Here is a 14575-nt window from a genome sequence, read left to right on the forward strand (position 1 = left end):
CCACATGCTTTAGCGCGCAATCTGCAAGCCTGCAGTCGCTTCCTCTCTCTTTTCTCTTTTTATGTGCACACAAACGTTGATGAACACTGCGCCCAATTAAACAGCTCGAATTGGGGACGTGGGGGGGCACGCGCTAGGTGATTTATCTTGGCAAAATGAAAGCGGTGACCTCTGATCCACGGGAAAAAGACTTTGGCGTGTGATTTACGGCACAAGGCGGACGGAATTATCTGCCCGCTTTTCAGCGCAGACGTTTCCCCTTCTTTTTCTCCACGCGTTGCCTAGCGGGCAAAGCGCCGTGCAATCCGCACAGCATCAGCTTGCCTTATTATGTAAACCCACCTGGACACCCTGGAAAACACACGCGCTCGCACGGGTATCGTAATGAGCGTGTTACAATGCCAGAACCCCCCCACCCCCAACCGATGCAGACCTTTGCATTGAGTCATTTCGAGGCATTTCTATGGCAAACCATGTGACCACTAGTTTGTCACCTGACCGGATGCAACACCTTAAAAGGCAGATCGGTAGTGAGGGAGGTTTAAAGGGCCAGCTCTCTCTTGCAGCAAAAAAAAAAAAGTGGGGAACATGGATGGGTTTGAGGATGCAAGACTCACAAATATGGAATGCCGTTCCAGCATTTATTCCACATGCTTGTTATCCAGTTACTAGTTAGCTCTTCGCCCTGACTATTTAGACAATTCAGCAAACTAATAGAGCAACTGGGGCTTACTCAAAAAATGATTCTCTTTCAGTGACTCATGTTTTAACATTACTAGTGCCACTAGCATGCAATCACACCATACTCATAAACTACTGTGTTACTCTAGTAACACTTCTAGGCCCAACTAGTAGGCATGTGTCCTAATACTAGTAGCTTCCTTACAAAACAGTGATCTAAACAATGCATCGATGGCTTTGTGTAAAAGCCATTTGTTCGATAAATTTGATATCCGGCTCGAGATTTAAAAAAAAGTATATATCTACAAAATACGGTATAAATATGTGTGTATAAAAGTTAAAAAAAAACACATCCATATGGCTGATACGTCAGTCAACTGAGACACTGTACTTGCACTTGCAGCATCATATCGCATCGTAAATCAATACTGGTATCGATTAGCAGACTCGCACAAGCAACAAAGCGGCTTGTCCGTGCATTGATGAAAGTTAATACAACAGTTACATCTTATAATGACAGACATGTAGTGGGAAAATCTTTTAGTAGCGTCCAAAATTCATTTGAGACTGTTCCCTGACACCGAGGCCAATAAAGAGGCCATTCCCTCCACGGAGGGAATGGCACACAACATAAAATAAACCAACTCCGAATCCACTTTTCACCACCATTTCGATTGGGTTGCTGGTCAAACCACAAAATTCCCCAGCTTAACTTTTCATGGAAATTCACCAGAAACCATGCCTCCCCACCTCCCCCCGAACCGCGGTAAACACGTTCAAAGTCGCCATAAGTGAGGTGGGGGGGAGAAAGTTGCCCTGTGTGTGGGCAGAATGGCGATGACTAGAGGGGGCATCAGTGAAGCATGCTGCTCAACAGAAGCGAGAAGGGGAGGGCGGGACGGGGGAGTAAAAATAGAGAGAAGAAAATAGACGAGACGCAGAGAAAACAAAATGTGCCCATCAGTGCACGAGGAGGCAGGAGAACAAACTGTGTTCTGCGCGCTCGCCTTGCAGCGGCTGGCCTGCACCCGCTGGGGCAAATGGTTGATGAGATCCAGGGCTACTAGCAAGATGTAGGTTCGGACAAATAAGAGCACAATTATTTTTTTAAAAAGCAACGAAAGCAAGAGGGAAGCAGAGCGAGCCAGATCGAGAGGTAGAGCAGTCAGTAGGGATGCAGGCGGGGGAGGAATGTGGTTTCCATGGTAACGCCGGCTGTCGGTTCCAGCTCTGCACTGCACCCAGTCTCTCTCTCTCTCCCCATCCCCCACCCCACTCCATTTCTCCCTCCCATTCACTGCCTGCTCATCCTCCACTCCCTTTTTCAAGCTATACAGAGAGTCTCAACACATACGCACGCACACACGCACACACGCACACACACACACACACAAATCCAGCAACTCGCGATCAAACGCATCCATCTAGGAATGTGAGCGAGTACAGTATGCGATGAGACACGTGTGGTGTTACCGTTTAACACCACAAAACAAGGGGGGAAATAAATAAATAAATCCATCCTCATGTTTTTGGTGCAAGATGACAACAAAAATCACAGAAATGTAGGTGGAACCCACTAGAGTGGTTTTTTTGTGTGTTTTTTAATACATTTATGTGTTTTGTAAGCTTTACACAATCAGGATTTTGGAGCTGATCACCAATCAGCAGGTTGACAAAAAAGGAAAACCGATCATAGATCTGATCAGAGGCTGGACCAATAGATCTATTCAAACAAATTGATTATTGTACTGTTGATCCTCCCTATTTGCAGGGAATTGAGACCAGCCCGGCCAACAAATTGTCAAAATTTACATGAGTCCCAAAGAATGAATGTTTATTTGACATTTTTTGTCTTTTTCTGTTCATTTAATAGTAAAAATAATCCATCCATTTTCAACACCACTTATCCTGAAAAGGGTCGTGCTCTAACTTATCCCAGCTGACTTTGGGCAGAAGGCGGGCTACACCCTAAAATGGTTGCAGAGCACATACAAAAACAATAAGGTTCTATAATTCTTTAACCAATTACTTAATTCTAGAGTTATTTAACATCAACAGTTTTTAATTTGTTGTAAAATTGCTTGTTTTATTTCTATTTGTTTTTTTGTTGGGGAGGGGTAAAATAGTTTATTTTGATAAAGTGAAATAGTAATCCATGCTCATATATTTTAATTAATTAATATAACAATTACCAAGGAAGCAATTACTTCATTTGATATGGCAATTGGTCTGTGACGTCGTTGGATTGTAACTTTCCCCCCTTTTTACGATTTTTACGTCAAAATGCCGCATATCTTTGTTTGAACACTTAATTCATCTTCAAGCACCACGAGAGGGGGTACCATCAACATCATCATCATTTAAAAAAAATAAAGTGAAAAAAACTCACCTTTGGCGAATCAACGTGCGATCGAGTCACCAGGGCGCACACTCGCTCCACCTTGTGATCACTTCCTCTGCAAGTCACTCGGACGCGGCAAACACCTTCCTTCTCTTCCTCATCCGCCTCCACCGGTTTCTCCGAGAAGACAAATAAATGTTGATTTATTATAATTAACTGAGAAATCAAAAAAGAGTTTTGAGAGAATTTGGAGAAATAAACACGCTAGCTTCCTTGCTGGGAGTCACACAACATGAAGAAGCATGCGATTCTGTTAGGAAGCTTGGAATGTAAAAAATTGGATGCATTTTTTTTCCTGTCACACTTAATACTGTATTTGAGCTTTGACTCATGCAAATACAGTAATTCATTTAATGCAACCTGAAATTTTTAACTATTAATTTCTTGTCTCAAAACTATATACAAGTGATCCAAAATTTAGAAAAATTGAGTTGGCTTCATGACTTAAGTAATTCCTTCAGTTTAACTTGAAATGTTGTTCTTCGCCCAAAGAACTTTGGAATTTTGAAACAAACTATTTTTCTTAAGTTGTCATAAATTCACTCAACTTTTTGTTTGTTGGTTTTTTACCCCCTACCCCCCCCCCCACCCGTGGAGCAAGGAGAAAACAATAACATAGCTGTTTAAGATAAAAAACACTTTGAAAAGCTTTTCAAAGCTATATGACGAACTGCATATTTCGTTTCATCATACGTACCTGCACTACATTGCAGTTTTATTGTTTCTACAGTTCTATTTGTTCAAGAAAATGTGCTATTGCAAAAGTAAACGTTCCCATATAGATCCAGTAAATTCATTGACATCTCTTGGGTTCATTACTGCAACGATTAACCCACAGTGTGCCTTCAAGTACAGCAGAGGGCAGTGTTTAGGAAAAAACGCCAAGTGGCTCCTGGTTGAGGCTTTGCTCGTGAGAGTTAACGGGGCAGTTTGGAAGCGGAAAGTGTGCATTTATAGAAATGCAAAGCAAGGCAAGCCAGATGTGTGTCAAAACAAATTTGGGATTGATTGAATGTTGACTTTCATTGGGGAATTTTATCATGGAATGTGTGGAAGGAATGCAAAAAAAGAATTGTTGAACTCTGTAAAAAAGAAGCCTTCATGTCCTGGCTGAAGTGAACCCTTTTTGGTGATGGGATGTTTGAATCGATTGAGGATTTTGGAAAGACACGGTAAAATTACAAAGGGGAATTTCGAAATTGGAATTTATGAACTCTCGGCTAATTGAGAATTTCTGAATGAGTAAAAAAGATATCCCGCACACGTTCTACATTTTGATACTGAAATGCTTTAAATCCGTTGAGAAATGTGGAAGGGTTAGATGAATTTGAAAATTAATATTTTGTCATGAAACATGAAGAATAGAACAATGCGGACATTGCTTGAGAACAAATCAGTTAACTCTCTCGAACAACTGAATTATCCGAAAAGGATAGTTAAACTCCGCCACTCCCTCACTTTGCAGGAGCTGTGTGGCATGATGTCACCTCAAGATTAACAGTCGACATACCGTACATTTGAGTAAGCCGGTTTCATTCAAAACCGATCGCCCCAATGCTTTGATGCAGAAGGAAATAGTTGACCAGCTAATTATCAAAATGTGATCACCTTGAGTTACAAGAGTTTCCATGACAAGAAACCAGGAATTTACAAAACTGAAGATTGGTTTTTAAAAGGCAACTCAAATGTAGCTCGTGAGAGTACATTCCAGCATAATCCTGACTAAAACAACCAGATATCATGGTTGTTCACTCGTACCTGAGGTACGAATGCCCCGATGTATCGTTTCTCCACTTACAAGCAGTCACTTGGTCAATAATATTTTGAAAGCCAAAATTTAAGATGACGAGCAAACTTCCATTACACTACCGCTTGAGTGAATTGGAAACAGAACTGACTCACAAATCTGCATTTGTAAATTTGCCCATTCAATTTAATCTGCTGATTTTAGCTCTTTTAAACTTGTCCAACAATTGGGCTTTTTTTATACATTAACATATACAACATAGGATAATGACAAAAATTTGCACCCACTCCAAAAAAAATGTTGCTTTTTGCTAATTTTTCTCCCAGTTGTCAAGAAATACAAAAGGGCAAAGTATTGGAAAACAGTCAAATTTTCAGCCTGTCATTTAGATGCTTATTGTTGTAAGTGGTAAGAAGCCCAAAAATGCATTATTTTATTCATTACATATTTTTCAAATAGATTTGCCAAGTGTTGGAAATGGCAAAAGTATGAGAAAATCACGATCAGCCAGGCCCAGTTCCCAGGTAATCTACTGTAGTATCCTTGTTCATCTATCTATGCCATTGATGTATAATGACAAGCGGAGCAACAAAATGCTCTTCCACTAGATGGCACAAGCTACAACAAACCTGCTGTCCACCTTTTGCCATTCATAAAACAGAATAATTGCTTTTGACTCGCTCAAAGCTCCCTTTCCAGCCTTCGTAGCACCTCTGCCTCAAATTGAGGCAGGAAAAGGCCTGACGTTGCATTTGTAAGCAGCGGCTATTTCCCTCTCTTTGTAGCACACCAAGGAATGTGCAGACTCATTTGGTTTCCCTCCCATCCTCCGCCCAGGTGACGACACGGCCGGAATACAGATGAGCTCCTCGCTGGGTGCCCATTAAGCAGCCCGCTCTCTCTCCATCTCTCACTTGCTCTCTATCTCCGGCGTCCCACCAGCACTGCTGTATCCCTTATTAGCCTCACGCTTCCCGGGCCCCCCACAAGCAGCAGATGGGATCCAGAGACCGAGCTTGGAGGAAGGCAGCCATGGATGCATGGAAGGATGTTACGCAGCGAATTAGGCGAAAAACAGGGCGGCTCACGACGGCGACTGGAGGAAGAAGCTTAGTGACCCAGAATGAAGATGCACTTTTGAGTTTGTGTGACGGTTCCAATGTTTAGCAGCTGACTGACACGGAAAAAAATGAGCCGCACACATAGCCGCTGATTGGCTACTGTCGTGCTGAATGATTTTGAAAGCTAATCTAATTCTATATACCCCCACCCCGACTTCCCCAGTATTGCGATTTCTTATACGATCTTTTTCCCCCACATACTCTTCGTTGTTGTTTACGATGATACTAATGCAGCGTGTTATACCGGAGACAAATTCCTTGTGTGTTCTACATACTTGGGCAATAAAGATGATTCTGATTCTGATTCCCATGTATTTTTTTAACAAATACAAGCAATAAATTATTCCTTTTTTTTTTAAACACACACATGTTTTGGTTATTACAGACTTAGCATTAAAAATAATGTGCAAACATGTGGAGTACATTTCTCAAGACACTTCCCAAATAGCTAGCTAGCTAGACAGATAGTTAGTTTTGCGCATACCAACCACTCAGATTCTGAAAAAATACCAAAGTTATTGTGGTCTATCAAGCCGGTGGATAGTTTGTGTTTTTAGTCAAGATAAAATATTGCACTGTATTCACAGAAAAATTTAGTAAAAGAGAATCTTGATCAATAAAACGGTTTAATGAAGTTGAAGTTGTTTGTTGGAACAAGCCAAAAGCCACAACATACTGCGCTATTCAAGCTTATTGAAGTTGTTTATGTTTTTCTTCTATATTCTAGGTAATTTATTTTCTACTTCCCACTGTAATGCAGGAAAACAAACAACACTGAACATAATCCATCTGCGACTTACCACATAAAAGTCAAACAACATATTGCCATTAGGTGATTGGCGAGCAAGCGAGGCAGTGAAGCACAGAAGAATGACATCAGCCAGAAGTTTGACCTCTCGGTCTACACGCCATTCGCAGTCACCTTTACATGATCAACATAAAAGCCCGATTTAGACTGACCTAAGATGGACCGCACGAGACTTAAGCCTCATACAACCCAGCACAGGGGCTGTCAAATTCAACTCATGGGCAAGAGAAGGTTTATAATTGCTTATAGATCCCACAGGATGATGGCAAAGCACTACTTTTGTTCAAATGAATGATGTTTCTTGGACAGGTTGAAACTGTGAAATGAATTTCATGGTTCTGTACTTGGAACATGTGCAATGACAAAAAAATGTCAATTTCATTAAACTCCTCAACTCACTTTATCACAGTTCTTTGGCACCGACATGCCACAAGATGGCAGGAAAGCATCAACTTTGTCCAAATGAAACTCCTCGGTTGACCTCAATATTGTTTCTTGGTATCAAGATGCCACAAGATGAAAGAGAACTATGGTGTCTCAATGAAGGTCTTCAATTCATCTCAACATAGTTCCTTGGAAGCAAAATGACACATAGAGGTAGTAAAGCAGGAATTATGTCGACACGAAACTCCTTCATTGATTTAAATGACCTTGGTAGGAAGATGGCACAAAATGGTGGCAAAGCACTACTTTTGTCCAAATGAAACTCAATAGATTTCAAATAGTTCTATACCTGGGGTTGGCAACCCAAAATGTTGAAAGAGCAATATAGGACCAAAAAAAACAAAAAACAAATATGTCTGGAGCCGCAAAAAAATAAAAGCCTTCTATAAAACTTACAATGAAGGAAACACATGCTGCATGTATGTAAGAGACTGGAGTGTCTCAGAATTGTTTGTTATTCATTCCTTTGTTGTGTGTTCACAAACGCCCCCATAGAATTTATTTTGTGATTCCCTCGCTTGATTTTTTTCTTTTGGTGCATTATTTTCGCTTTTCTTAGTGTCAGTGAAATGATCACTAATTTCCGTTTTTCTGAGGCCGTCTTTGAACACCTCTCGTGTCGAACGAGAAGAGAGAAGGCATGGAGTCGGACGCAGACATGTCTGTGTTTGTCGAGACTGTTAAAAGCATAAATAAAGTGTACGTTTTAAAAAACCAACACCACAGCTCTCCTTTCGGAGCTGCAACATGTATCTATATCTATTTGAGCTATATTAGCCTCCTATCAAAATATTTTTCCATTTTCAAAATTTTTTATAAAGCTTCAGGGAGCCACTAGATGTCGCTAAAGAGCCGCATGCGGCTCTGGAGCCACGTGTTGCCGACCCCCGTTCTATACCATGATGACATAAAGGGGTGGCAAAACACTGCTTTTGTATAAACAAAGCTCTGAAATTGTCTTCAACATATTTCTTTGGTACCAAGATGCCATGAGTTGCTGAAAAAGCACTACTTTTGGCCAAGTGAAACTCTGCAATTGACTTCAACCCATTTACCACGGGATAGCGACAAAGCACTATATTTGTCCAATTGAAAATTCTCAATTGACAAACATATTTCTTAGGTACCAAAGCACCACATTTGTCCAAATAAAAATCCTCGATTTACTTCAACATATTTCCCTGCGTACAAAGATATCACAAATGGTGGCAGAGCACTACTTTGGTTTAAATGAAGCTCCTCAACGACTTCAAAGGGAGCAAATTGGAGTCTTTCACAACAAATAACGGAGGATAGACTGCAAAAATATCGAGGAATATCAAACCATGAATATGCTTTTTGTGGCATTCTTATTTGGAGGTTAGCCTCAAGATTTCTCCAATATAAAACACTGTATATGTAACAGTGAATACCAATAGACACACACTGCCAAATATCTGTCCATAATGCAGTCTTCCCCTTGAAATATTCAACTCTTTCTCTGTGCGCGAGTGCACTTGTGCATGTGCACCAAGCTAAAAATACACAGAGTCCTAATGAAAGGGCTGGCTGACTTCATCACGATGTGCAAATGGACCTCACATCTTTTGACCCAGTCCGACTCCACCTTCTTGTCCAACTTCGCTCATCTCATAGGAGTGAGCGAGAGGCGCCGGTAGCACACGTACTACATGTGGCAGCAGATGTAATCATTGAAGCTCCCAACTGGAACAAGTGGCGGCAAATGTACCTCCCACGCTTCCTTCTCGCTTTCTTCCTTTTCCTTTAGCGCACTTTGTTGCGCATTCAGCTGCAAGGTCACCTCGTAACACTCTTGAATGTCTATGGGAAGAGAAGAAAAAATACCCTTTATAGTCTATATATAGCAACATTACACACATACACTTTTTAGCAGAGACATTCATGCGTCAACCAAGACATGTCGTTTGTCTTTTTTTTTGGCAACCGTTCAAGTGGGAATTTATATGAATGCTGTGGTTCCACATGATCAAGAGCTACCTTTATCTGGCTTTTGAATGAGATGACTTAGTTGCAAAGTGCAAAGAGAAATTCATTCAAATTTGTGAAGCACTACAAACAGACGCCAGTAATTGGCGGTGTGCATCACTTATGAGTTGAGATCAACACAGTTTTTGAGTAAAAGATAAAGATTGGGTTGTCAATCTTGGGGAAAAAGCCATGAGGGCAAAAAATGCCAACACGTGACAAGTCCAACAAGCTTAGGCAACTCACACTTGAACAGAGTGTGTACCGTGTGGTATAAATTGAATATATTTTGTGGTAAGGAGTAAGAAAGTAGGGCCCAACTGATATGGATTTTTTTCAGGCTGATACAATTTTTTGGCAGAAAAAAAATACTGACAATCAATTAATCGGACAATTTATGTTTTAAAATATAAAATAACATTTTTCTTCTGTCAAATAGATGGAGATTTTCACTAATCATGGGCCATCCTGGTCCCTATTCCCTGCGAATCAACTCTAAATATATTATTAACCCATGTTTTTTTGTCTAGTATCAGAAGAGGTTACTCTTTATTTTGGTAGGTTCAGCACTTACCAAAAAATCTGGTGAGGGTCATGAAAGTCTTAGGAGTCAATAAATTAATAAAAAATGAAATTAATATTCAATATTTTTATTAGTATATTTAGAATATGATTCAACGGAGATTCAAAAACACATTTCTTGACTGTGAGAACTAACGAATACACCACTGTGCTAACCAACAGAATAATATTGTCGTTCATTGGAAAGTTATTTTAAGAAGAATTACATATTTTTTCTTTTTCTTTTTTTTTTTAAATAGAGGCCATGCTTGGTGCACGCTCAATGAGCAGCCCGACTGGCCCTGTGTGTCATAGGCCGTTGATATGAATGAGCTTGGTCAATTTTGCTAATCCAAGGTGTGTTGATAATGATTCAGGTTTTTCAGCAGCAACAATGGAATGCCAGCTTTTGGTGGGATGGTCCACAATAATAGAAATATATATAACAATATACTGTATAAACATTGATGTACGTATATTTCTTACTTAATATGAGAAAAATTGGAAGCATACTCTTTTTTTCTGAATGTATTGCCAAGCTATTGAATCGGTACTCAGTATCAGCAGACACTTAAAACCAAAGACTTGGACTTGAGTGCCAAAAAAACGTGATCGGGAAATCCCTAATCTGTATTGTACTTTACCTTAGGTAGAGAGCGTGAGTGCTTTATCTGGTTTTCGCTGCATGTTTTCAGACATCAGACTACACGCTGATGACACCGAATATAGACTTTCCCCAAGAAAATAAAAAAAAAATATTTTTTAAAGAGAAACCTTCCAACCCGAACAGACCACATGCATTCCTTTCCAGGGAGGAAAAATAACATCATCTTAGCCAGAAAGCCTTTTTGATGTTAGGGCAAGGACTGATGAAAAGTTGTTGACACAGTCATGAGGAGGGCAGTGGGGGCTGATCATTTCCTAAAAAAGACGCTACATGCAGGATTAGTGTGTTTGGATGTGGTGGGCCTCCTCTTATTGTCGAGTCTATTCAATTGGAATGGACTTCTCTCTTATGCTTGTTTGGGGGAATCACAAAAACAAGAATGTGACCCTGCCCTCTATATAATGGAGCTTACCGGAATAACACATTCATTGGAAAACTAGGTCACAAATACAAGCCAGGCCGAAACCATTCAATACCCCACCCCCTCAATAAAATATTCCCTGCAACATTTAGCGTTACAATTAATTTAAGATGGGGATCCCCCACTCCAAACCAAGCGTCATCCCCCGCCCTCCCAAACCAAGCGTCATCCCCCCCACACACACACACACACTTTTGTTAGAACAAAAGAGTGAATGGACAGTGAAGGCAGCTTTTGTTCCTGACAGTGCAACCAAGCAACAAGTGGCCACACAAATCAGGCACTCGCTTTACAACAAAAAATAAATAAAACAAAATAAAAGACCTAAAATCGTTTGGGAAAAAAAGGAGAAAAATAAAAATTTAAAAAACAAGCACTAAAATAATGAACAATAAGTAAGCATATATTTTTTACAAATTAATATGAAACAACTAGGTATTAAGAAAATATACACTAAACATCCAATATAATTTTCATGACTTGTTTTGTAACACTTAAACATCATTTTAAACTCACTGAATATGAACATTTATAACATATTAAGGTTATACAATTGAAACAAATGAACAAATATGAATAAATAGTACAATAAAATAAAAAAATAATGTCATATTCAAAAGTAAATAAAAACCCCCTTCAAAAATCTGAATTACAGAAAAAAATAATGCCACAAATAGCTAGAAAAAAAACATGAAGCAGTTGAAACAGACCCACCCCATGTGGCCTCGAGCCTGTGAAGGCAAGTAGCAGAGGAGAAGACCAAGACCGGTGAGAAATGTTTAACCTCAGTAATGCAAACCACATGTCCAATTAAAGGAACGAGCCCATTGAAGCCCAACATGTCAAGAGAAAACACCACCACACAGAACTGGATGACCCAAGACTCAAAAAGGCCGGAATCTGAGCCCTGGCAGCGACTGGCACAGCAGCTTTAGGAGGTTTATTTTTATTATTTTCTTTCTCTACCTGCTCTCAAATGGAATGTTCTTTGTCAAGAATGTTTGGAATCCTCGGAGGGAATCCGAATCCTTGCTCCAAGCCTCAACTAAAATACAGGACAGGAAGTTAAGGTATAAGATACAATAACTAGCCGGCAGCCACGGGATGAAAGCAGCAATCAATATTGTTGTCTTCGCAAGTCGCAATGATGCTAACGCCGTATGTAGGATCGTAACTTCAAAAATGATAATGTTTACATTAAGATAAGATTTTTTAAAACCTTTATTGTCTCACAAAGGAGAAATTTGCAATGTACAGCAACAAAGTTTGGATGGAAGAAGTAGAAAAAGTATTTGCATTGTCAAAAAAAAATTTCAAAAGTGAACTGCACACAGTACAGAATAAAATAGAAAAATACAAAATATTTAAAAATATATATTCCTAATTGGTCCATTTTTTTAATAGTTCACTGTTATTTTATTTTATTCTACATTTGCTGTGCAGTAGAATAACACTGTTTGAAATGAATGAATGTGAATAAGATGTTGAATTACTCTATAATTATCTTGGTTGTCAATAGCAGTGCTTTAAAACTGGCAATATAAAAGCAGTGAACAAAAATGGTTGCCAGTCTGCGAACAGCATGTACCGGTATTTGTCTCAACCGGTCCGTGACACAAAAAAAGTTGGGGACCACTGTTCTAAACTGTTCCTAGATGTGATTGTGAGTATGAATGGCTGTTTGTCTCTGTGAGCCCTGTGATTGGCTGGCAACCAGTTCAGGTTGTATCCCACCTACTGCCCGAAGATATCTGGGACAGGCTCCAGTATGCCCGCGACCCTCGTGAGGAAAAAAAAAAGAGCGGATTAGAAAATGGATGGATGAAAGAAATCTTCGAGTGTCTGAAAGAAAGTAAGCCAATTAACTGCTCTAATGTGCCAAGCCCCGATGGGACAAGCCGAAAGTCACCTCCAATTCCATTGTCGCGAACACAGAGCATAATGAAGGGATTCTTTGTAAAGCAGTGGGTGCCTTCATTTCAACCCACCCGCTCCTAACGGCTGCCGACCATCATTTTAAATCATGTTAGTCCATAATCTGTCCAGTCTGAAAACTTGAGTGTGGACAGACAAAGCTCCGAAGTAATGACAAGGAATGCTGAGAAGCGGTGAGTCAACTCCATCAGAGATCAGGGCGGAACGTTACTTGACAAAGGAGCATTTAAGAAAATATTAATTCGTTTTTGGTTAAACCCAACGGGCGCCATTTCCCGCTTATGTTTGCTCATATTGGTGACAATATGAAGCCAATATCTGGTAGAATAAAATTCCGATATCAAATTGAAAAGTCAAGTTAACACTTGGCTTAGACGTGGCTTAAGTTCTGAATGTAGAGATGTAGTGATTATGCTGCTGAACTAATTCATATATTCTGAATAAATATACAGTATAAAACTGCTTGGCATATATTTACCAAAACCGATAGTTTCATATTCATGTGCTTCATAAATTAAAGGTGTAAAATGTCAGCCCTCGTTAGAAAAATGTAGGATATTGAACAAGCCTTTTGTAGAAATGCTTCATATGCACAAGAGCATTGCGGGGTTAGTCACATTTATTCAAAAGGATGACTCTTGCTTTCTGGAAGTTGGTGAGTCAACAGTGTAGTCCAACAAAGTAGGCCGATTGTTGTTGACCACCCAGTCCAGGAAGAAAAACCAAAAATCAGGAAGTGAAAAGTCTGAAAGTCTGAGTTTATTATTCCATAGATAGTCTGCGTTAATTGGCAAAGCACATACACATAGGCATTGTATGGTCTTGTGAATGGTCTCTTTCTTAACTGTGCAGAGATCGAGAGTAACTTTATGTAACCCCCGTTGACATTCTGTGACTGCCCAATAACAAGGTAGCGTGCCCTCAGTTTGACACTTTACAGCAAATCCCGCTGGGAATAGATTCCAAACACAACCGCAATAGGTGAAAAAAACTCAACATATTGCCTGAGTTGCTTTATGCTCTGCTTGTATGTGTTGCTGCGCCCTGTGTTTTAAAGTAGCTCTTGCTTGAAGGTTTAGAATTATCATGACATCCATGCTCATTCCTGTTAGCCTATTGCGTATCGCATTACACAAAGTACAATAGTGTTAAGATTTTTTTCATTTTTAGATGTTAGATGGTGTTTAAATATGTAATGTTTAATTTTATTTTGTTTTATGTGTAAATTTTACAGTGAACTTCAACAGGGAGTGACAAAAATACTGTTTATTTGGAGAACTGTGTGAATGAGGACATAAGAACCCAAGAATGCTTTAAAATGTTTTACTTATTATATTATTAATACTAATACCACAAAGGAATATTCTAAAAAGTGCCTTAGCTCAATAAAGGTTGGGGAAAACTGATGTAGCTTTTTTGGATGACTTCTCAGGATAGCAAATGTGATGGGGAGGTTTTTTTTCCTTACCAAGAAGCGCTTGGAAGAGTTGGCTACCCAGGATGTCGGACACTTTGCCCACACTGATCTTAAGGGCCTGCTCGTCTGGACTAGTCAAGCTGGCCTGGTATCGTCTGAGCAGACCTGCTGCTCGCTCGGTGTCTACAGCAACAAAACAAAAGTGATTTAGGATTACATGACACAAACACTACTTCAACATACCTACACGCACTTCTACCAGCAGTAAATTACTGTGGGGCACCTTCACGATGACGACAAAATTCTGCAAATCTGAAAACCTGTTCAATACACATATGGTATACAGAAAGGCATTTCTACATATTTTCCCTTTTATTGAAAATGGA

At 39.7% G+C, this 14575-nt stretch overlaps 1 protein-coding gene across 1 annotated transcript in view; it reads right to left on the bottom strand.

The window, feature by feature from the left end:
* The window catches only part of dlg3 (discs, large homolog 3 (Drosophila)), a 98658-nt gene that overhangs the window by 82784 nt on the left and 1299 nt on the right, over positions 1-14575 (bottom strand). The window contains exons 3-5 of the mRNA XM_052066147.1: positions 14241-14372; positions 8932-9023; positions 3071-3199 (exon numbers count right to left, since the gene is read on the bottom strand). Of these exons, the coding sequence (XP_051922107.1) occupies positions 3071-3199; positions 8932-9023; positions 14241-14372 (353 nt within the window). The remainder of the gene's footprint in view (positions 1-3070; positions 3200-8931; positions 9024-14240; positions 14373-14575) is intronic.

This window comes from Hippocampus zosterae, chromosome 1 (assembly GCF_025434085.1).
Source record: "Hippocampus zosterae strain Florida chromosome 1, ASM2543408v3, whole genome shotgun sequence".
Lineage (NCBI taxonomy): Eukaryota > Metazoa > Chordata > Actinopteri > Syngnathiformes > Syngnathidae > Hippocampus > Hippocampus zosterae.